The sequence below is a fragment of the Xiphophorus maculatus genome, chromosome 9 (assembly GCF_002775205.1).
Source record: "Xiphophorus maculatus strain JP 163 A chromosome 9, X_maculatus-5.0-male, whole genome shotgun sequence".
Taxonomy (NCBI): Eukaryota; Metazoa; Chordata; class Actinopteri; order Cyprinodontiformes; family Poeciliidae; genus Xiphophorus; species Xiphophorus maculatus.
The window spans coordinates 8,888,799-8,911,851 of NC_036451.1; the positions used below are offsets into that span (position 1 = coordinate 8,888,799).

At 40.2% G+C, this 23,053-nt stretch overlaps 2 protein-coding genes across 3 annotated transcripts in view; one reads left to right on the top strand and one right to left on the bottom strand.

The window, feature by feature from the left end:
• slc22a23 (solute carrier family 22 member 23) overlaps window positions 1–23,053 on the bottom strand; it is a 64,567-nt gene that overhangs the window by 6,350 nt on the left and 35,164 nt on the right. Inside the window, exons 4-5 of the mRNA XM_023339077.1 lie at window positions 1,473–1,659; window positions 264–391 (exon numbers count right to left, since the gene is read on the bottom strand). Coding sequence (XP_023194845.1) covers window positions 264–391; window positions 1,473–1,659 — 315 coding nt within the window. The remainder of the gene's footprint in view (window positions 1–263; window positions 392–1,472; window positions 1,660–23,053) is intronic.
• On the top strand, window positions 3,076–9,875 carry LOC111609654 (translation initiation factor IF-2-like). 2 transcript variants are annotated; one of them, XM_023339075.1, is made up of 7 exons: window positions 3,076–3,281; window positions 3,387–3,437; window positions 3,517–3,573; window positions 3,654–3,785; window positions 3,878–4,162; window positions 4,937–5,020; window positions 5,096–9,875. In XM_023339075.1, exon 7 carries the CDS (start codon window positions 5,287–5,289, stop codon window positions 9,610–9,612), a length of 4,326 nt encoding a protein of 1,441 aa, XP_023194843.1. In that variant the 5' UTR covers window positions 3,076–3,281; window positions 3,387–3,437; window positions 3,517–3,573; window positions 3,654–3,785; window positions 3,878–4,162; window positions 4,937–5,020; window positions 5,096–5,286; the 3' UTR covers window positions 9,613–9,875. Both variants share the same exon structure in this region, with proteins under 2 accessions (XP_023194843.1, XP_023194844.1).

The window sequence follows — 23,053 nt, forward strand, 5'->3', positions numbered from 1 at the left end:
AGGAAAAAGATCGTTTTCATCATATTATTTGGATAAAATCAATACACTTCACCAGAAATTGTGAAATTAATTGTTACCAGCAGTATAAACGTACAAATCTTGACTATCTGGAAACAAACGTACATCTCCATGAGTGAGAGCAGCATCACAAGCTGTTGGTGATGGTGTAAAATAACTTGCATAAAGATCTGAGTGAGTCAAACAAAAGTATATTTGGCAGTTAAATGGATTTGAGAGCTTTCATCTGCTAAATTTGTTTTCACCTGCAAGAACTCCACTGGGCTCCGTTGTCATGTCAACCTGGTTTTTCCTGGCGATGCGCAGCATCATGGCTTTGGACCGTTTGTAGTGCTGGGTGGCCAGCAACCAGCGTAGCGATTCGGGGAAAATCCTGCAGATTTAGAAGATGCGGAGTAAAGTTAGACTCTTTGAAAGGTGTTGATGCAGCTCCTGTCTGAACATCAAAATGAATGTATCCTGTTATGTTCATTCTTTTGGAATTTATTTAATTCTGCGACTATGAAAGAAAGTAGAACTAGCTGTATAATTAAAAAACCTTTTCTGTGGAGTGGGGTGAATAGACGCTCATAGCACAACGTCTTAAATCAGAACAAAGGAAACAAGCCACAACCAAAAAAAACTCTAAAAATTTGAGTTGTAATTGTTGCGTGTCCTGGAGTTTAACTGATGTTGCTACTTTTAAGTATAACTTATTCAGGCATAAAATTGGATGACATTTCTAAAGCTGTGGGAAGCTGAATCCCAGGGATGAAAAGCTCACTAGAAATTGCAACAGACATAAGGAATCCAACAGAAAATGGTTTTTAATGAGAAAAAAAATCAGGGATAAGAATTTTTAGAAAACTTTAGAAGAAAGTTTGATGCTACCTAACTTCCTACTTTTCAGGAATTAGGAAATGATTTGACCCAAAATAACAGAAGAAAGTAAAACCTGCTAAATAAAGTAAAATTTTTGGAAAAATTGTTCCATGGGGAACAATTTTTACATTAAAATGCAATTAATGAATGGAGCTCCAACAATGGCTATTAGCGCAAAAGTGTTCTTTTGCCAGAATACAGTTGAGCTCTATGGAAATTATATTTTTGTTTTTTTGCAGATTTTGTAAACACTTGATACCAAAAATCATCACTCTATTTCTGATTAAGCCATGTATTTTGTTGCTGTTTTTGGACCAGTGCTGAACAGGAATGAAAGAATGATTTATATATGCTCCAAACAGTTATAAATGTCCTCAAGTGCTTTTTGTATTTGTACCCTAAGAAAGACAGAAGAGGAGAACAGACCGTGCTGTAAGAGCAAGACAGAAAGAATGAAGAAGAAAACAGCAGGAGAAAGAGAGCTTTGTTTGGGTGTTGACTGCTAAGCACTGTGTAGTGTGTGTACTGTACAAGGCGTTGCCTGGCTCAGTGTGAGAAACCCTGGATAGATGTCTTCAGAGGGTGGGACTCACCAGACGTATGGTAGCATCAGAATAAAAGGGCTGATGATCACGATCTGCAGCACCTGCCAGTCATCCCCATTCGGCCAATGGCGGCACAGAGTGGCCACCCCTGGCATCAGTAGCTGCCCGCCCACCTTCAGAAAACTGGCCACCATGGTCATGGAAAAGCGCCAGCCTGGCAAGCAAAGCTCGATTCCTAAATAAAGAGGCAGAGCAGAAAGAAAGGAAGATTTTATCTCTGAAGATTTAGACTCATTATGTTGTCGCAGCCAGAGAGGAGAGTTAATCAGGTATGAGAGAGACTCTATAGGCACCCTTCTGTCAAAATTTAATCGGAGTTTGATGGATGAGTAATTAAAGACCCTAATTAATTGATTGCTATTAATCCCCCCCCCCCCCCCCCCCCCCCCCCCCCCCCCCCCCCCCCCCCCACCCATCCCCCACTCCATCTGTTACGCCATCTGTTATTCCCGCTATGTGTTTTAAAAATAGTACAAGTATGAAAAAACATTGAGTTTTAAGAATAATACAATTAAAGTATGAAAAAACAATAAGTGTTAGATAATCTAGAATAATATAACATTATAGTATATTTAAATAGATTTGGGGTGTTGTAGTTACCTTTGGTTTTAAACAGAATATCTTCCTGATATGTGAAGCGGGAGATACGGTCCTACCATCTGTGTGAGGTGGGTTAAAAGCCCCTCAGGATGGTTCCCATGACCTCTGATCACCATACTGGTTGACTATCAGCTATCAGCTCTCAGGATCTGCAGCACTCCATCTGTGTGCCCAGATTCTACGCCCGAGAGGGGATCTTACCATCTGTGTGAGGCGTTGTTGTAGTTACCTCTGGTTTTAAACAGAAGTGTGAGGTGGGTTAAAAGCCCCTCAGGATGATGACCTCTGATCACCATACTGGTTGACTATCAGCTATCAGCTCTCAGGATCTGCAGCACTCCATCTGTGTGCCAGTGGCACATGTGACCACTTGTGAGCAAATTAAAAAACACATCAGTGCTGACTATGAGTTTGTGATTTCCTTCATCGCTTAAATTTTAAACTCTTATAGATTTTCTTTTTCTGTAACACTTGCTAGTGTGAAACGTTTCAGTAAATGTTCCTCATTTGTACACGTACTTCTGAAGAATATGTGACAGACAGTAAACAGGCCTACTCAAATTTAACTTATATCTTTCCGCAGTTAAAGAATTTGTCCAGACTTTTCCAGAATTTGGTCCGGCATCATTGTGAATGATTTTGTTCAATCTTTTTCTTGCTGTTGAATCAGCGCTGATCTTCCTACTGCTTCATGTTTTCTCCAAAATAGTAAATCTTGGTTTAAATACATTTAAACTCATAGATTTTTTTTCTGTAACAGTTGCTAGTGTAATACATGTCAGGAAATGTTCCTCATCTGTAAATTTATTTATGAAGAATATCTGACAGGGGCTAAACAGGCCTAGGTGGCTCTAATGATGCAAGTCTCAGAATCTGATGATATGATATGAGCTGCGGGTCAGTAGTGACCCCTCCCACACAGAGGACCCCCCCCCCCCCCCCCCCCCCCTTGCTCTCTGCCTGCGTGTGTGACAAGACTTAAAGCTGGACATATACCTCACGCGTTCTTTTAAAAGCAGACGTCATCTCAGGGTAAGAATCACAGCTCTCCAGAATTTCGACTGACTTTTGTTACAAATCCAGCTGTATTTCCAAACTTGTTAATTTTCTTTAAAGAAGTATTATTTTGAATTATGTCTGACTTTACAGGAAGATCTGCAGCTATAAGTTCTCAGGTTCTATCCACGTTGTTCGATCGTAAGTAAATACAATTCTCAAATTGTCTTTCTCTAATCATATACTGAATATATATATGTATATACAGAAATGCATCATGCTTAATAATGATTTTCTTATTTTTAGGGGCAGTCTCAGAAGATCCAAACATTGTCTTAGAGTCGGAATTTATAAGCGGTAAGTTTGTTTTCAGCATACCTTTTTTTTCTTTTTTAGCCAGAGTTGTAACATAATTTAAAATATTATTTGCTTACAGATCTTGCCAATACTCAGGAGACATACCAGAACCACACAGGATTAAACAATACAATTGGTAATTTAATATCTCTGTAACCAGAATTCTAAAAGCGAGAAAATAAAACATTTACTCTAATTTTACTCTAATATTTACAGATAACCGGGAGAATCCTAGGAAGAACCGCTTGTCATTGAATAAAAAAAGAACTGACTCTGAAGCTATCAGATCATCACAGCTGGTGAATGCGGCTCTGACACCATCCGGTTCTGTTCAGACAGGAGTACACAGTAAGTTTTTTTTCTGTTTTTAAAACAACTATCTTAACCAATCAAGAAACTGTTTTTTTTTTTTTATTATTTATTTTTTCGTCATTTTACAGGCATAACCCGTGATGAAGACGTAATTCTCATCTCGTCTGAATCGGAAGACGAACCTGTGGCAGACCTGCCTTCAGGGCAGAGATTTGATTTCATCTCCGTCACGCCTCCTCCCACACCACGGCAGGCTGCCAGGGCAAGGCCAGACATCGAACAGAGAGCAGAACCTGAACCTGAACCAGAACCTGAAGCGGATCCGGAACTAGAACCTGAAGCGGAACCGGAACCAGATCCTGAAGCGGAACCGGAAGCGCTACCTGAGAGGCCTACTAATTCTCTCCAGCCATGTAAGTTTAATTATTTGTTTTAGATAATAAAGATATATACCTTTAATGCTTCTCTTGTCTGATTCCAATGCAAGTCCCAATTTTCAAACTGTTATTTTAAGTTAAAAGAAAGATATATATCCGTAACGTAAACTCTAATAAAGTTTCTCTTTATAACACCTTAAAATACGAAACATGGGGAGGGGTGTGAATATTTTTCTACACTGGGAACATTTCACTGAAAACTTTACTCAACCCACCCCAACACACAGAGACAGCAGAGGGGAGGGGTGTGTGTGTGTGTGTGCATGCGCTTTTTTGTCTCCAGGACATAACAGCCGATGGCCAGGGGTGGGTGAGCGATCCCCCCACCCGCAGAAGATCCCTTGCTCTCTCTCTGCGTGCGTGTGTATGTCTTGTTGACATAAAGCCGGACATGAAAGCAGACGTAATAAAAAGGAGTTCGTGTGTATTTATTTCCACACATACCACTATAAAAATAAAAAAATAATAAAAATTTAAAAAAACCTTACAAGTCGCCAAGAGCTACGTTCTTGTCAAGTTGGAGACTCCAGTTTGTCTTATTGTAAAATTAAAATGCAATGTTTGTTCACTACCCCCTCTAACATGCTACATGCTTTTTTTTTTTTAAAAATTATTTATTAATTTATTCTATGTTATTTTTTGTATTTACTTTATCCTAATCTACTTTATTTATTTTTTAAATACTTTTTCAGTAATGCTTTAATTCGGCCTTACCTAACTGATTGTAATCATATTAAATATATTCCACAGCTTCTGGACCCAGGGGCTGGGAGAGGAAGAGGAGAGCACATAATCTCCAATTCAGAACCGTTTTATTAGATGGAATGATTACAGGTATTTTATTTGAATTTATCTAGTAAAATCACATTTCATAGCTGCTAGAAGTTTATTCCTAATTATTTATTGCAGAATCTTTCATGCTGCTGGACAGACCTCCTACGGACAGAGGACGACGACGACGACAAGCTCTGGCTCGCAACCGAGAACAAGTTAAAATCCTGCTACAAGCCAGCAGAACAGTGTTGCATAATCTTTCCTCCGATGCAAAGGTGATTGTGAAATGAATCATGTATGATTTGTCTCTTATAACTCAGTAAAGAATGGAACACCAACAAGCTAGAGTTGAATCATCTCAATCAGATTATTCTCAACAAATAGCTGACAATATCCAAACTCTGCAAACACTTGCATTAGCATTGAATACAGGGGGAAATGACTTTTCACAGAGCCCTGCTCTTAGCCCTGCTAGATCATCAATCTCTGATATTTTAAACGCATCTGAAGTCTCAGACTATTTCAGACAAATTAATGATGCAGTCCGCGGTTTAAATGACTACATATCTCCGCAAAACTCACCCAATGGTTCACCGGCTACCTCATTTGCGTTGGATGAAACTTTTCAAAATACAGAATCTCAATCAGATTATTCCCAACAAATTATTAATTCCATCCAGATTCTACAAACAATCGCTTCAGCTTTGAATACCGGTGAAAATAACTTTTCACAGAGCCCTGCTCTTAGCCCTGCTAGATCACCAATCTCTGATATTTTAAACGCATCTGAAGTCTCAGACTATTTCAGACAAATTGACGATGCAGTCCGCGGTTTAAATAACTGTATATCTCCGCAAAACTCGCCCGTTGGTTCATCGGCTACTTCGTCTAGCATTTCATTAGATGAAGGTTTTCAAAATACTGAATCTATGTCACCATCTGAAACAGTTTCTGCAGCAGATGATCAAGCACAGCAGCAACAGCAGCGAGGAGGTAATCTAGATCAAAATCAGAGAATTGAACGTCAGCGTTTCAATAACATTGAAATAAGGAGATCGTTATCAATCGCGCCTCCAACCCAAACTGTACCTGACATCGCTGAATTCTACACCGCAGTTATGAATGTTTTAACTGATCTGGCTAATACTGCAAGATCAATAGCTGATCGTAATGACGTTGTACAGTTAGAATTAGTGTGGGGTAATATTTCTCATCACATAAATATCTCCGTTACTGATAACGACGCAATCCTGCCTGCATTTGAGGAATTTTTAGATGAGCTGGTTCAATCTAATGCAGAGCTGCCCTCAGAAAGTAATTTGGAGCTGATTCTCCAGATAGTCGGGAATCCTACAGGAGGTTCAAAACGTAAGGCTGAAAGAACATTGGAATGTGAATTGATTAATAAGAAGAGGCGTCACCTGTATATTGTAGAAAATACAGGAAATAAATTGTGTTTTGCTACCAGCCTTGCACATGTAGCTCACCCTGAATTTACAGATAAACAAGCTCTTGAACAGGGAAGAAAGTGGCAGCATCAGGCAGGTCTAACTGATCAGACAGCGGTTACATTCAGCGACGTCGCAAAGTTTGAAAACATTCTACAAAGAAAAATTGTAGTGTTTCATCGAACCTCAAAAGATAGGGCTTTATCTAAATTTGAAACAGATTTCCAAAATCGTTCAAATCCCTGCTTTCTCCTCCTCCATAATAATCACTTCTATGGCATTAGGAATCTTGCAGGTTTTACCGGGTCGAGATATATTTGCAAATTTTGTTACGGCGGTCATAATAATTCTAACACCCATCATTGCCAAGGTTACTGTGGTGTCTGCTGTGGCTACAGCTGCAGACAATTGCAGTACAACCCAGTACACTGCGATGACTGTAACAGAATATGTCGAAACTCTACATGCTTCGATAGGCACAAAGAACCTCGCAACAGACCTCATGCTGAAATGCGTGTAAGCGATTGCGAGACGATCAAATTTTGTTCTACGTGTAAAAGGTTGTATCGCGTTCCTATGAACAAAGAGAAAACTTTACACATTTGCGAATCAAAATGTGTCATTTGCGGTGAAAAAAATCTACCTCCTGGTACAGATGTAACTCTTAACGATCATCAATGCTACATTCAAACCAGTACTATTGATGACAAACTTCATGACAAACTAGTGTTTTACGATTTTGAAACATTTGTCGATCAGAGCGGCGTACATAAACCCTTTCTAGTCTGTTCAAAAACTGTTAAAGGTGTTGAATGGCACGCTTATGGCCTGGATTGTGCACAGCAATTCCTTCTTCATTTCCGAAGACCAATGTTTAAGGGACACACCTTCATCGCACATAATGCACGTGGGTTTGATAGTTATTTATTGCTTAACTCTATGGTGCAGTTAGGTATCAAGCCTTTTCTAATCATGCAAGGAGGAAAAGTTCTTTGTTTTACAGACCCCGATTACAAATTGAAATTTATTGATAGCCTGTCATTTCTGACTATGAAACTGAGTGCCATGCCGAAAGCACTGGGCTTCCATGACCGCTCGAAAGGATATTTTCCCCACGAATTTTCCGCTGAAGAGCATCTCAAGTATGTGGGTGTGTTTCCTCCTTTAGATTCGTACGGCGTCAAACTTATGAATCCTGATGAGAGGCAGAAAATTACTGACTGGTACGGTGAAGCATCCAAAGGCATTTTTGACTTTGAGAAAGAATCCCTGCATTATTGCAAAAATGATGTGGACATTCTTTTTCAAGGTTGTGTTAAATTCAGAGAGGAGTTTTTTAAGGAGACAAATGTGGATCCCTTTAAGAACATCACAATTGCTTCTGCATGCATGCAGGTTTTTGTGACCAATTTTCTTCCGGAGAAATCCTTGGCGATCCCATCCGCTGTAGATTACAGGCGTGGGTCCAAAACTTTCTCCAATGCTTCAATTCAGTGGCTAGAGTGGAAGATGGACAGTGAGAACTTACATATTGAGCACGCGCTAAACTCGGGCGAACGCAAAATCGGACCCTATTTTGTCGACGGATTCGCAGTAATCTCAGGTTTAGCCACCATATTCTCTTTCAACGGGTGTCTTTACCATGCCTGCCCTCGGTGTTTCAAGCAGACTGAAGTGTGTCCTTTGAGAAAAGTACCGTTTGAACAAATTTATGCAGCTACGGTTGAAAGATCTAAGATTCTGCAAGCCGTTTATGGTGTTCGAGTCGAGACTGTGTGGGAACATGAGTGGGATGAAATGAAAAAGTCTGATCCAGGGGTAATCAGATTCCTGGAAAAATTTGATGCGCCAGAACCTTTGGTCCCTCGGAACGCTCTGTACGGAGGTCGAACTTGTGCTCTAAAGCTCAGGTTCACAGCTGGACCGGGTGAGTCTGTGCATTATGTGGACTTCACATCTCTCTACCCTTATGTAAATGCTACGTGTGAATATCCGCTAGGTCACCCCACCCTCATTTACAAAGATTTCGATGATCCAGTCAACTATTTTGGTTTTATCAGAGCTACCGTTTATCCTCCACGAGGCCTGTTTTTTCCAGTTCTACCCTACAAGACATCTAGGGGTAAGCTAGTTTTCACTCTTTGCCGCACATGTGCAGATATTAACAATCAATCGGGGATCTGCACCCATGAGGACGAGGCTCGATCTCTGACAGGTGTTTGGGTGAGTGCGGAGTTTCAAAAAGCATTGCAATGCGGTTATCGTCTTGGAAAAATCACTGAGGTCTGGCATTTTGAGAGAAGCAGTAGCTCGATCTTTAAAGGCTACATTCACACCTTTTTGAAGGGGAAACAGGAAGCCAGCGGTTATCCCCCTGAAGCGATGGATCAGGAGAGCAGGTTGAAATATGTGAGAGATTATCAAATTAATCAAGGTATTCAACTAGATGCTGGGAAAATTGAGGTGAACCCTGCTAAAAGACAAGTAGCTAAACTGTGTCTCAATAGCTTCTGGGGAAAGTTTGCGCAAAGAAATGATCTCTCTCAGACCAGCTTTGTAAGTGATCCTGATGAATATTTCAATTTTTTTTTCTCAGGTAAATACGTGGTGAAGTACTTTCACTTTATCAACCCTGAAACCTGTCTGATCCAGTGGAATTACAGCAAACGTTGCATCATTCGTCCTAACAAATCAAATAATATTTTCATCGCAGCATTTACCACAGCTTATGCTCGTTTAAAACTTTTCAGCTGTCTGGAGCGAGTGCAGGATAAGATTCTCTACATAGACACAGACAGCCTGATCTATGTGGTAAAAGATGGTGAGAGTCCTCTAGAACTGGGAAATTATCTCGGTGATTTAACCGACGAATTAGGAGGTGACACCATTCAGGAATTTGTAGCAGCGGGGCCTAAAAGTTATGCTTACCAGACAAAAAATCAAAAGAAAGTGGTGATCCGGGTGAAAGGCATCACTCAAACTTATGAGTGCAGCGAGAGAGTCAATTTTGACAGCATCAGAGAGCTGGTGGGAGGGTACTTAGAGGGGTCCCGACACGGTGTTATCAAAACACCGCAACACACCATAAAACGCGATAAAAAAGGGTTCGTTTTAAGAAACGCGACATTTCTTAAAAGGTTTCAGGTTGTGTATGACAAACGCAGGCTTTTTCCTGATGGTTCAACTCTACCTTTTGGTTATTAGAGTTTAAGAGACAAGGAAAAAATAAAAAAATAAAAATGCCTTATTCCAACGATGTTCAAGAGGTATACTTTGACCCTAGGTTCAATTCACCTTTCTCATGTATGATCGTGGGGGCAAGTGGCTGTGGAAAATCATACTTTGTAGGGAAAATGTTGCAAAATCTTGAGCATGTCATGAATGTTGTACCGGACAATATTGTTTGGATTTTTACTTCTTTTCAACCATTATATGCTGAATTGCAAAAACTGAATAAAAATATTAAATTTGTGGAAGGACTGCCTGATTCTTTTGACGACGAAGAATTATTCCCTGTGAATCAAAGTCACTTGGTCATTTTGGATGATGTCATTTTCCAGGCTTCTAACCACCCTGAAGTAGCCAAATTGTTCACCCAATATCGACATCATAGAAATATGTCTGTTCTATATCTCACCCAGAATGTATTTCAACAGGGAAAATACAGCCGCACCATTAGTCTCAACAGTAATTATATGGTGCTCTTTAAGAACCCTCGAGATAAATTACAGGTGGATATACTAGCGCGTCAAGTCTTCCCATCAGCTAAAGCAAGTTTCCTGGAGAGTTTTGAAGACGCAACCAAAGAAGCTCACGGATATTTAATCGTAGATCTTACTCCTAGCTGCCCAGAACGTTACAGGTTAAGGACGGGGATATTACCCGGCGAATCGCCAGTGGTGTATGTACCTAAATCAAAGTAAGTCAGAATGTCTGCACGCATAAAAAGGAATGCTCCGATGCTCAGGGCTCTTTACCAGGCCACCCCTCAGAAGCGTAAAGATATTTTAGCTCATTGCTCACCGGATTTTCTTAAAACTTTATGTGAGATTGCTCTGAACATTCTAAAAGGAAATATTAAACTAACACCTTCTCAACACCGGAAATTGAAAAAGCAGCGAAAAATTATCAGACTGTTGGCGGATAAAAGAACCGGATTAAAGCGTAAACAGCTGGCTCTTAAAAGTCAAGGAGGAGGATTTATTCTCCCCCTGCTAGCTGCTCTGACTCCGTTAATAGGAAACTTAGTGGGCGGAATCCTCAGCAGATAGAACAAAAGCAATGGCTCTTAAAACATCTCAAAAGATGTTTCTCATCTCACCTCATCAGTTTAAACATTTGAACTCCTCAAAGACTTCAATCAGAGATGCGGCGGAGGAGGATCTGGATTCTCAAATGAGAGCCATTTTGAATGAATCAGGGCTCACTGCATACGAGAAAATTAAGAAATATGATGCTTTGCTACAAAGATCTCTATCTTTAATCAAGCAAGGTCAACTAGAAGAGCCACAGTTTTCTGTGACTGTGCAGCGTACCAAGGATGATCTTGAACTTAGAAACCGTGAAGATGATTCTATTCAAAAAACTACCGAATTGGATGAAACTGCTAATGAAGTTGTGAAAGCTCTTCCTGAAAGAGATCGAAAAAATGCTGAATACATTTTGAAAAAGCTGTCCAAAAGTAACAGCGGTTGGACATCTAAAGCAGAATTTGTTTATAAAGGAAATGTCATGAAAGGTTCTCATTTGGTTGATTTACTCAAAAACCTTCTGCTCCCGTTTAAAAGAAAATCCCAAAGCCTCCTGCCTGCAGGGTGGACCGATTTCCTTTCCACACTGGATGAATTAAATTTCCCGGTATCGTCTGTTAATAATCCACAAGCTCGTGAACAATATTTGCGTGTCAAGACAGACGGTGTCAAAACCCCTTCCAGAAGAGAAAAAAAGAAGATTATCCTAACCCCTAAATTTGATTTTGGGGATGAGGTGACGGATGTAAAAAGTACTCGTAAAAAGAAATTTATCTTATCCCCTAAATTTGATCTACAGAATAAGATCAGAAACAGACAAAGTACGCGTAAAAGAACAAAACCATCACGTTGGATTGCTTTTACTCCATAAACTCTCTGACAACAATTCTTTTTTCCAATAAAATATTTTATTAAAGAATTTTTCAGGTGTACAGTCTCTTGTTTTAATACACTAATATTAGAAAATCATGTTAACAATTTGTGACAATCTTTAAACATTTGCATAGAACATGTTCCGTGGTGAAAAGAACAAAACTTTTGGTGTTTTACACAGCGCTGATATTTTTTCACAAAATCTGAAACCATGACATCGTTTTTTTTCACATCCCCGGGGTATGAATCAAGCACTTGTTGCATTGATAAACCACATGCTCTATTACATAAGTAATAAACACAATGATGACCGCAAACAACAGACAGAGTATCTTGAAGTTGATTATTATGATATATTATTTTTGAAGACCTGTCTTTCAGAAATTTTACGATGCTTGTTGGATAGAAATCAAAGTCTGGCCGAAAGCCGTAGGAGTCAAAAAACGTGGCAATACCGTTCCCTTCCAAAGTAAGAGCTAGCCAGTGTTCTCCGGGCATGTGAGCAGGATGCGTGTTCACAATAAAATATGCGGGTCCTGCGTACTCGTGTGAGAGCAAAGACAGTTCATCGCATGCCCAGACTCCGCAAAATACTTTCCCCAACAGCTGGTGTAGCAGACTCTCAAGTTGATGATTATTCATGATTAATAATAATCCACCAAAACCTCTCTTTTAGAATTGATCTCCAGAATAGAATCGTAACACGTATAGACGATTAGCGTGGTCGTGTGTGGTAATGGGACTCTGAACCGGATCTCTAACCTCAAGTTTCCGTTAGAAACCGGTGATAATGCGTCTGCGTCCTCTCCAGGGTTGAGATTAAAGACAAACAGTGAGTATCCCTGGTTAAAATCAGTTCGGTCTATGCTCAGCGGAAGGTCTTTAAGATGACGGCCTGATGCAGAGAATATGTTGTAAAATTCTCTGACCGATATTCCTTGGTTGAATTGGGGCTGGAAAGCTTTGCCGGGGATCTGTTTGCCCTCCTGGCACAGAGCCAAGTACTCAACGTCCATATGTTTAAAATGAAAAGGTGACAAGTCCCTTCTTCCTGTGAAGGCCTCGTGATGAACCATTCCCAGAACTATATACTTTGGTATAGCCCCCAAAAATAGGTTCTCCTGAGTACATATTCTTGAGTTTTCAGGGATAGAATATGTTTTAACATTAACTCTGGAAAGTGGGTACAACGCATTTCCCCGCATTAAAGCAGAAGCGTGTCCTAAACGGACCGCGGGAGAAACCGATACTTTTTTCACAAAAAGAGAAGCCCCCAAAATTTTCAATCGAAAAGTTGAGTCACGGGCTCCCATCAGACAAAATGCATCGCTGGCTCTTGTTAATTTAATCCTTAAATCCACAGAATTAAGCAGCACCCTCTCACAGAAAAATATATCGGCATGCAGTGCCCCCAACAGGTGCACTTCTCTGGACTCAGCGGTGAAGGAGGCCCTTTTATTTAAACCCTGGTTTGGACCATTATTTACAACTATAGAGTCTATGGCTCCCGCCGTATCTTTGTAAAAAAGACCTGCGCTAAATTGGCTTCTCAGCGTATCTTGAGAGAAATTAAGTAAAGTTTCAATCACTGCCCTGTAAGGGTGGGTGGAACTCGACTGAGATATCAGACGGTCTCCCAACGTGACGTCGCATTGGGAAAATATTGTGTTAAGAGGATAATTAATTAATCCCACAGCAGCGTCATTAGCTAGGTTGCTACCATCGGCGTTGGTGATCTTGATGCGTAGATGAAGCAGGGTGTCGTTTAAGTCCAGATATTTCTCTCCTCCCGGGATCATAAATTCGATAGGACCGTTGTCCGTAAGAGCCGACAGCGGCAAAATTTCAGTGTAGACCTTATCTTCTATAGATAGCTGGGTCATAGGGGCTGAAAATAAATCTAACTCGGCTAAAGTACATTCCGGTGATTTGTGATGCAAAAGAGCCATGTTTTATTGAAATATATCTTTGCTAGGAACAGAGTTCCTCGCTTTAGCCTTCCTTCTTCCGTTTGACTTCTTTCGCTTCAGTGCTCTACGTATTTGTAAGTTATGCGCACGCTCTCCCGGTGGGCGCGTCCTTGCTCTTCTTGACAGAACCATAATTCCTGACCCTTCTTGACCCTCTTTAGAACCAGATATTTTATTCATAGCTTTGCCTAGAACATCTGTGGCAATATTAGCGGCTGCTCTTTTTAAGTGAGGTTTAGCCAGGGCGAAACCTGATTTGACTAGGGGCGACACAAATCTGAATAATCTAGAGAATACCGCCCCTATACCTCTGCCGTACATCACCGGCGCCCCATAGAAACCAGGTAACGCGCCCCCTACCTGGTTATGGTAATAATGTACAAACCGGTGAGGATCATCTCTCAGATTTATTTGACTCATGTTACCCCTGATTTATACAGTTCTTCTCTTAAGGTAAATACTCTCTTTCACGCTGCGAGGGTGAGCCCGTATGAATGATCACCTTATCATCAGCCGTATTTTATACGAATGTTTCTCATCGAAGTTCATACAGTTATTATCTCAGGCTTCCTCGTGACCTCACAGGTCGAAAATGCAATTTCACGATTGCCTTTCCATAGGTAAAATCTATCGGAACGTTCTGGTCTGATTTCAGTTCTATTTGAATAGATTCGATATGTTTCCGCGCCACAGGAAGATAATCGGGGGGATTAAAGGTTTGAGTGATCATATCACCGAATTTACCGTCCACTTTAACCGTACGCAGCAAAGGAGCATAACTATCCCCCACTATTTGCTGTTCGACCACGTCGCTGTAACAATAAATCATGTAAAATCCTGCTTGCATGTCCATTGGTTGAGAAGCTTTTCTATCAAAAGTTAACCATTTTCCAGGTTCCATGCCGAGCATGTAAGCAATCGGAGCATGAAAACGTATTTGATATTGTCCTCCTACTTGAAAGAATACTTTATTTACAAACGTATAAATCGGTTCAAAGTAAATGTCAGATTTTATTGCTCTAAGGACAGTTTCGATTTCTCCAACCAGATGTGTTGCGTTTTTGTAGTATCCGTGAGTAATACTTTCCCGAAACACCTTTTTCACTTTTCTATCCCTCCATTCAAAGTAAGCTAATTCTTCCGGGACATTATACCAGGTGTGGGGATAAGAAATCTCTGTCAAGGCAACTTGCCAGGAACCTTCTAAATTAATATGCTGTGCTAAATTCACACGAAAACTTGAAATGGTATTATCCTTAAAAACATTTAAACCCGCGTTTGAGGGTAAAGTAACGTAGAACCCTTCATCCTCTACCGAGCGCTCCATGATGTTGTGTCAGGTGTAAGATTTACTGCAGGTGTCTTTTATACATCTTGAAGGTCAGCCAGTCTGATCCAGCTGTTAAATTTCTGAGGCCAATTTTTCCACTGCACAAAAACCTGTTTAACCCCCCTTACGGTGCGTCGGTTTAATATCTTTTCCACTTGGTACATTTTATCTTTACACAGTTTCACTTTCTGAAGCTCCTCCTCATAAAAAGAACCTTGAATTGGTTCGTTATCAAGATCTTTCAGTTTATACACAGGAGGGGATCGGAGTATGGTATCAGCCACAGTAAACACTTCATCCGTAAAACTCTGCTCATATTTTTTATCAAAAACGCCGCGTAATTTAGATAATCGAACCAGATCCCCGGGTTTAAGCTTAGGTTTGGCATTCTTGCGACGTGTGCTCGAGGACGTACCATACAGGTTCTGAAAGATTTGAAAGGCATTTTTTGAATTCACTTCCATAGGGGTAGTTTTAATACTTGCATGGTAGCTGTGATTGTAGCTTTTCACCAAGTCTTGCACAACATCGACGTAACGACGGGTATTATTAGCGGTGAAATATCTCCACATTCTTGTTTTTAATGTACGATTAAACCTTTCAATCACCGAGGCTTTTGTTTCGCTTGCTGTGGCAAAATGCTCAATGCCGTGCTTTTTCATTAAAGCTTTAAATTTTTTGTTAAAAAATTCTTTACCCGCATCTGTTTGCAATTTTTTAGGAGTCTGACTATCTTTGAAAATGGATGCAAAGGCTTTTACCACTTCATCCGCAGTCTTCCTCTTTAAAATTCGTACGTATGCTCTTTTAGAAAATATGTCAATGACTGTTAATAAGTAATTATAACCATCATTTTCCTCAGCCAAAGCTTGCATGTCACAAAGGTCTGCTTGAAACTGTTTTAAAGGCCTCGTGACAAAAACTCTGTTTCTTGGGAAATTTATGCGTGCAGGTTTATGCAAAGTATAAGTGTCTTGTTCCGATAAAAAACCTTGTACTTTTTCCACCTTAACCTTCTTTCCCGTTTCATCCTCCAAACCTCTTCTCAATCTCTCTATTCCTCCTAAACTACCGGGATGTGACGGAGTGTAATATACCGTTTTCATTAACCTTTTCCCAGCCATCCTAGTGTCACCTGCTTTGATGGACGGATGATAAATAATGACAAAACCAGATCGTAGTACAAAGGATTTATTCTTGCTTTAATAGTAAGAAATCACAAACAGTACAATTATTTACTAGAAATTACAATTAAATGTTTTACCGATAATACGTGTATAAAGATATATTTAATGCTAGTCAATCAGTCATAAAACACAAGTAAAGGATAATGAGTAAAATACTTAAACATGCTAAATAAGATGAAGAAAAGGATAATACTTAAACTAAATCTATAGAACTAGAAAAATACAAGTCAAAACAGAAGAGAGATTACTTTTCATTCTGAGTGTAACACTCTGAAACAGAACGAAGCTGGTTGAGTTTTTCATCAGTGGACATGCTTTGATACATGTCGTTAATTGCAGTCTGGATTCCGAATGCCGATTTCAGTTCGTGTAAAACCGTTTTCTGCAATCATCTTCACTTTTGCATCCTCAACCTGTATGTGGCGCTGCTTCAGCAATTTCTGGACAGCAGGAATGAATCGTGGAGTCAGGAGTCGCTGTGTGATGCGATGAAAGTGGAGTTGGTAATATTCTTCCTCCGGTATTTCCAGGCACTGATGCTGTCGCTGGCTTGGGTGATCTGTTTTGCAGCCGTAGCAGGTTTCCTTGACATACTTGGCACAGATTAAACTGAATAGATGCAGTAAGGCTGTTTTTACACCACCAATCAGCGTGCTCGGTATCCATCCATCAATTTCATCTTCTTGTTGAATTGGAGAAGGTGGAGGTTCGGAGTAGCCGGTTGCAGGCTCTCCAGAATCCTCTGCTGCCAGTGCTGGAGGTTGGGTGTAGGTGGTAGAAGGTTCCTCAGAGTCCTCTGCTGCTGCTGCTGCTGCTGCTGTCGGAGGGATACCCTCTTCAGCTAGAGTACTCGGTATCAGAAATTTTGTAGGAGAGAGTGCTGGAGATGATGCTGATGAGGAAGAGTATAAAACAGGAGAAGGCGGGTAATATGGACCCATGTTGTAGCTTCCAGGAGACGGAGGAGTGAAGAGGCTCTCTGTAGAATAACTGGACTCGCCCCAGTTTGATCCCCATAGTCCATAGCTCCTTACTTCTCCCATTCTAAAGGTCTGGTGTCAGAAGTCCTCGCAGCGGTCTCGTTATATAAGGTAGAGGGGCGGGTCCTCAGAAGAGGGTCGGGCCAGAAGAGGATGGCAGGACAGGAAATGTCAGAGTTTTCTTCACTGCCAAAATATCGAGCCAGCAGCGAGATTTTCGGAACAGTTCTGAAATCCGATCCCCGACTTCCGTCATTTTCTCAGACCAGGCCTCAAATGGGAGAGCCAGCATGGTTCTGAATACACCACAGTCCACATTGAAAGCCTCCAACACAAACAGGTCTGGGGAATTCAGGCTCTCGCCCCTCCGTCTGCTCGCCCTTAAGGACCAGCGCCCAGATTCAGTAGTTTTCGATTCCCACACTGCGCTGAAAAGAATGTGTCCCTTTCCAATTTCAGTATCGGTTGGGAAACACTGTCTTCTGGTTTTCTTTGCAGATCGAGGGTCAGGTTCATCTTCTCTTGTATTTTGCTCTAAGGCCAATTCCATATCTTCATTGGCACGAGGAATTGCGAGCCTTAGCACTGCCCAGTCATTATAGGTGAGGCTGCATGTATCCGATATCGGCGAAAGCTCCTCATCCTTGTCCAGCTGGTACAGGTAAAGCTCTCCGGTCTCATAACGGAAAACATAACCCCATGACCCCCATAGACCATGAGGTTTTAAAGACCAGTCTGCCTTGAGGGATCCAAGTACCGGGCTCTGCACGCGGCACAGATAAAATTTCGATTTCTTTGGGGCATCCGTTCTAGGCCTGGAGTTGTCATAGATGGATATCGGGGTCTCGCATAGAAGAGACGTTCCGCCTGTCACTATTTCTCTTTTATCCACAGTGTTTGAGGCAGATGCATCAGGCGATGAAGGTGAGCTTACAGGATTATCCAACACTGGGCCCAAATCCGGTTTCACTGCTATTGGGATCTCATATACAGCAGCACGCTCTTCTTCTTGTTCAGCAAGCAGGTATTTGTTTGTTAACGGTGTTGACTTCATCATCTTAGCGAATGTCTTAGGGCTAGGTAACTTCGAATCCGTATCAGCTGATGCAGAGGAGGTAGGTCCATTTTTCTCAGCAGCAGGACGAACTCGTTTAGTTCCATTCATTGTAAAGTTCTTGAACAACTCTTACAAGTAGAGTGCTTGATTTTTTCCGACATTACTTATAGCAGAAACACTAAAGGCCGAACCCCTTGTCTCTGTTTCTATTGGCTAATTCAAACCCCCTAGAGGTCAGAAGGTGAAGGAATATCAGGTGTCGTAACAGATGGAGTGGGGGAGGGGTGGATATTAATAGCAATTAATGATTAGGGTCATAAATCAAACTGAGTTCTTTAATTGTACTATTTTTAAAACACATAGCCGGAATAACAGATGGCGTAACAGATGGAGTGGGGGAGGGGTGGATATTATTAGCAATTAATGATTAGGGTCATAAATCAAACTCAGTTCTTTAATTGTACTATTTTTAAAACACATAGCCGGAATAACAGATGGCGTAACAGATGGAGTGGGGGATGGGTGGGAGGGGGGTGGGGGGGGGGGGGGGATGGGGGGGGGGGGGGGGGATTAATAGCAATCAATTAATTAGGGTCTTTAATTACTCATCCATCAAACTCCGATTAAATTTTGACAGAAGGGTGCCTATAGAGTCTCTCTGGTATGAATGGGATGCGATTGAGGATATGTCACTAAAAGAAAAGGATTCAATGGTTTAAAAGAGGTAGATTAGTATTTGTCTAGCAGTGAGCTGGTATTAAGTGTATCTTGTAAATTATTTGAAAATTTAATGCCAAAATGAAAGCTTTCTACAAATCTTAGCTCTTCAGTATTCCCATTTCCCCAGAAGAGGCTCAAGTTCCCATTCTTACTGCCTGTAACATCTTACACTCCAGATGGCTGGGTCCATATGGTGACGTCGTTTCTCAAGGTCACCATTTTGGGTGTGTGAGGATAGAGGAAGGAGGGGCTCTGAGTAACATGTACTGTCTTTGACTATTATTGAAAATATGATTGAAAATGGGAGGGAAACAAAGGAGGGCGGAATGTAAATTAGTTTCCCCGTTATCTCACTTAAAGGTAGTAGTTTTGCAAATGTCTCCAACCTTTTTCAGATTGTTACTAAAATGAGAAAGGAGTGCACCAAAGAACAAGCTGCTTGTTGTCAGAAAAAATGTCAGAAATATAAGTTTTGATGCATTTGATGAACATGTTAGAAACATCAGATTTCTTTTCTGATGTTGATTAGGGGTAAAACTCCGATCAGTAAATAGCCAGCTTCGATTGCTGGTTGATTGATTGGTGCATTATTTGTTGTTTTTTGGGGGGATTTTTATCCAATACTGAAAAACTAAAAGCTTAACATGGGTTAATAAGATTTTTAAAAATCTTTAGAAGTGCATATATCTCCATCATATAAAGCTTAAAGGTCAGATCTCCATTTGGCTCAGAAGGTGGGACCTGAAAATTCAAATAATGTCAAATCCAGCTTCATTATGTCCAGTGGCAGACCTATGCCTACAGAATCTATTCAGACAGAAGAACCAAGAAACAGATTTTAGGTGTGATGAGAAACCTCTATTTGGTAAGGCATGTAGAAACAATGATTGTTAGCAAAGACATAAAATTATGGACATCTTGTTAACTAAGGTCTGTGAAGCCACATTATTTGCAGTTCTAAGAAAAACTATGTATTTCAAATTTCCTATTGTTTTGTCACGTTTCAAAAAAACATGTCAGACAAATATAAACTCAGGAAATTGCTTTGCAATCCTTTCAATGCTGATGGTTTCAATAACTTTGTGTCTCTTCTCTTCTTGAATTTAGATCAGTTCATGATGTGAATACAAGTAATTTCTTGGGCCTTCAGGTCTGACAGTAATCACACCTGGGTTTTGCTGGTAAAACGGAACCGAAGGAATTTGGATAATCCAGTTAATTCATGATTTATCTAGGGAGTCATTATCTTCTTGCATGGGCAGGATGGTTTAGATATCTTTTTCTCTCATTCTGTGAAATCATCCTTTGAAAACTGCATTTTTTTAGTCACTCAGGTTGTTTGATATTACAATTTGTTTGATGATCTCATATAAAAAAAAACAAAAGAACAAGATGACATTATTCTCCTTTACACATATCAAGTTTGTAAAACTACATCAGATTAACAATTCGAAAGTTTACCTAAACGTATGTCACGTATCAAATAACTCTAACCACATTAACATCTGAATAATAATACAGTGAGGTGGACTTGATGTGTTTCCAATCTTACAAAGACATTAGCAGACCTATTAAGGCATTGTTGAAAGCCAACATGGCTCCATGTCTATTTGCATATGAATCAGGTAACAAATCTGATAAATGAAGACAGAATTTCAATGGCAGCTGTAAGTAGTCATACTAAGATCTATTCATTTGTATCTAAATAAGCCAGGACACACAATAAAACCAAATTTAACAGAACCGTACTGGCAAAAACAATGACCACCATCACTTCTAAACAGCAAAACAAAGGATGCTCCCCAGTTCTCTGAGGAGGTGTCGAATCCCACTGATATCAACACACAAACACACACAGGTCAGAATCTTTATTTTTGTTAAAGCCGACTGTGAGAACCGTTCTTCTTATGCTGATTATCTCACCACTCCCCCATGAGCCAATCCTCCTTCACTCCCCCTTCCTCCCTCTCGTCTGACGCTCTGAAGTGGCTCTCACTCGCTTAAAAAAATAATATATATATCTACCATCCCCCATCGCCATCCTCCTCCTTTCACGAAGCAGCTTCTCCTCTGACTTTACATCTGAAACTTGCAGAGGCTTTGCAGAACAACAAACCCAGAGTGAAAAAACATGAGACAAAGAGAAGACAACAAAAACCAAAGACCTATTGACCAGACTTGTCTTTCAAGGCAACAGCTGAGAGCTTTAACACAGAGCCACATTATGTTGTGCTGCAGCCTCCCTAACCTCGCCCGAGGCTTGATAACAAAGTGAAGGGACCATTGGCTTTCTGTCAGCATGAGTTCTCATGAAAACCACTGTGTGGTTTAGTTTGTCTTATGCAGAACAGCTCAGTCACAGAGAAATGTGCACCTAGATTTGCTGCTGGGATGTTCAGTTTAACCAGGCAGTAAGTCCAAAAATGAAAAACAATAATCTCAAAATTATTTTTTATTCTGAACTTTTGGGAGCAACTCTAGCAGCGTTACATAAAGTTTCATGTTCTGCATGCCCAGAATAGAACTACAGACAGAAATGCTATATAATGGGGAGGGACGTATCCACCATTTCACCTGTATGTGATACAGTAGATAGGTGCTTGATGTAAAAATTAGTTGGATTTCATCTGGAGAAGGTAAAGGAAAAAACAAGCTCTTAAAAGTCCACAAATGAAAACAAGGCAGCCTAAAGTGAAGGTAATTCATCCTTTGTTCAGATATAAATATAACCATGACAAAGTTATTTCTCAAGTCATTAAATAAGAAAACAGCTTCATCTTTGCAATTAATTATAAAGATGTTCATCATTATTCACTTGCCTATCTATTGTCCAAGATCACTCTGAGGTTTTAAGCAAGGACCCAAAATAATTTCTTCAAGAGTCACTGCCGAACAAAACCTCTGGTTTGAGAAATTTAATGTGAGAGAATTTAGTTCTATTCATGCTTTATAGAGAGAAGAGTGAAGCTTAATAATAATAACCTTTTATATAAGATAAACAGTATAAGGAGAAACCTTCCTCTGAAGCCTCGACAGGGACTTTAGGGAGGAATGGATGGGAAACATTTGACAATTCGACAAGGGCACAGCATGACAGCAGCATTAAACCCAGCTGAGTCAGCTGAAGTCACACGCCTCAGTTCAATGAAACACAACCTTAGTACATGCTCTACTTTCTGCAACACTCCGAGAGGCAAGGGACAGAGAGAGCAGATGGACAATTCTTGATTTCTGGACATAAACGTTCATTGTAGACATATGCTATGATTCCGTGTCGAAATTTGTCACCCTCAGAAGCATTTCCTATAATTTCTTTGAGTTAGAACTGTACTTTTGATTTACAGGATGTTGACCCATTTTATGTGTAAAAGGGTCTCTGGAGATGCCTCATGCGGATTAATTATTCCCTCTGTTGTGTGCAAACAGAACTGCTCTGAATACTTAAAAGAATTATTCTTATGGACATTTTTAAGAAAAGGTACAAGTCAGATCTTATTTGTTTGTAGCCTGAGTTTAGTTTTGTTGATTTGTTAGTTTTTAGTTTTTCCATCACCTGCTTTGTTGCCTTTCTCCGATGTTATAATGCAGAATCAGTGAGGCAATAAAGCTCAGTCCTTCTGCAGAAAATACCAAAACTTTATTGAATAGATAAGTGGTTTTTGCGGTATTCCTAATAATTTTGCTATTGAAAACCATAATTTTCACCCAATAGCAGGTTCCTGAAAAAATTATATACATCTTTCAGATTCAACCTCAGGTTTCTGGGATCATATTTTTACATTTTCTAACATGTACTTTTGGAAGCAACTCCATCTGCCTTGAATCTTAGAACTCTTTCTGAGAATATTAAAATGGCACAAACAAATTCAAGATACACCAATTTCAGCCAACAAAGTAAACAAATTGTGAAGTTAAGGTAAGATGTTAGAACATACTAAAAGAGAGAAAGAACAAGGAGAAGGTTGCAGTAAAAATCCTGATGGAATGCTGCAATGTCGCAACATTGCAAATATTACATCTGTGCAGAAATGGTTCAATAAGCAAATATACCACAAGCACATATTATTTATTAGAGTAAACTGAGGGTCGGTCTGACTGCTTCAGTGGAGTTGCATTATGCAGTGTGTGCTGCAGCGAGATAACCAAACATTGAGATTTAATATGAGTGAGACGTGGGGTGGGGGTAATAAATTGGTACAGGATGAGGAAGAGGAAGGGGTGTTAGATGAAGAGCAGAGGAGATTTAGAAACAGAAGTTCTGCGCCGAATTTACAGTGG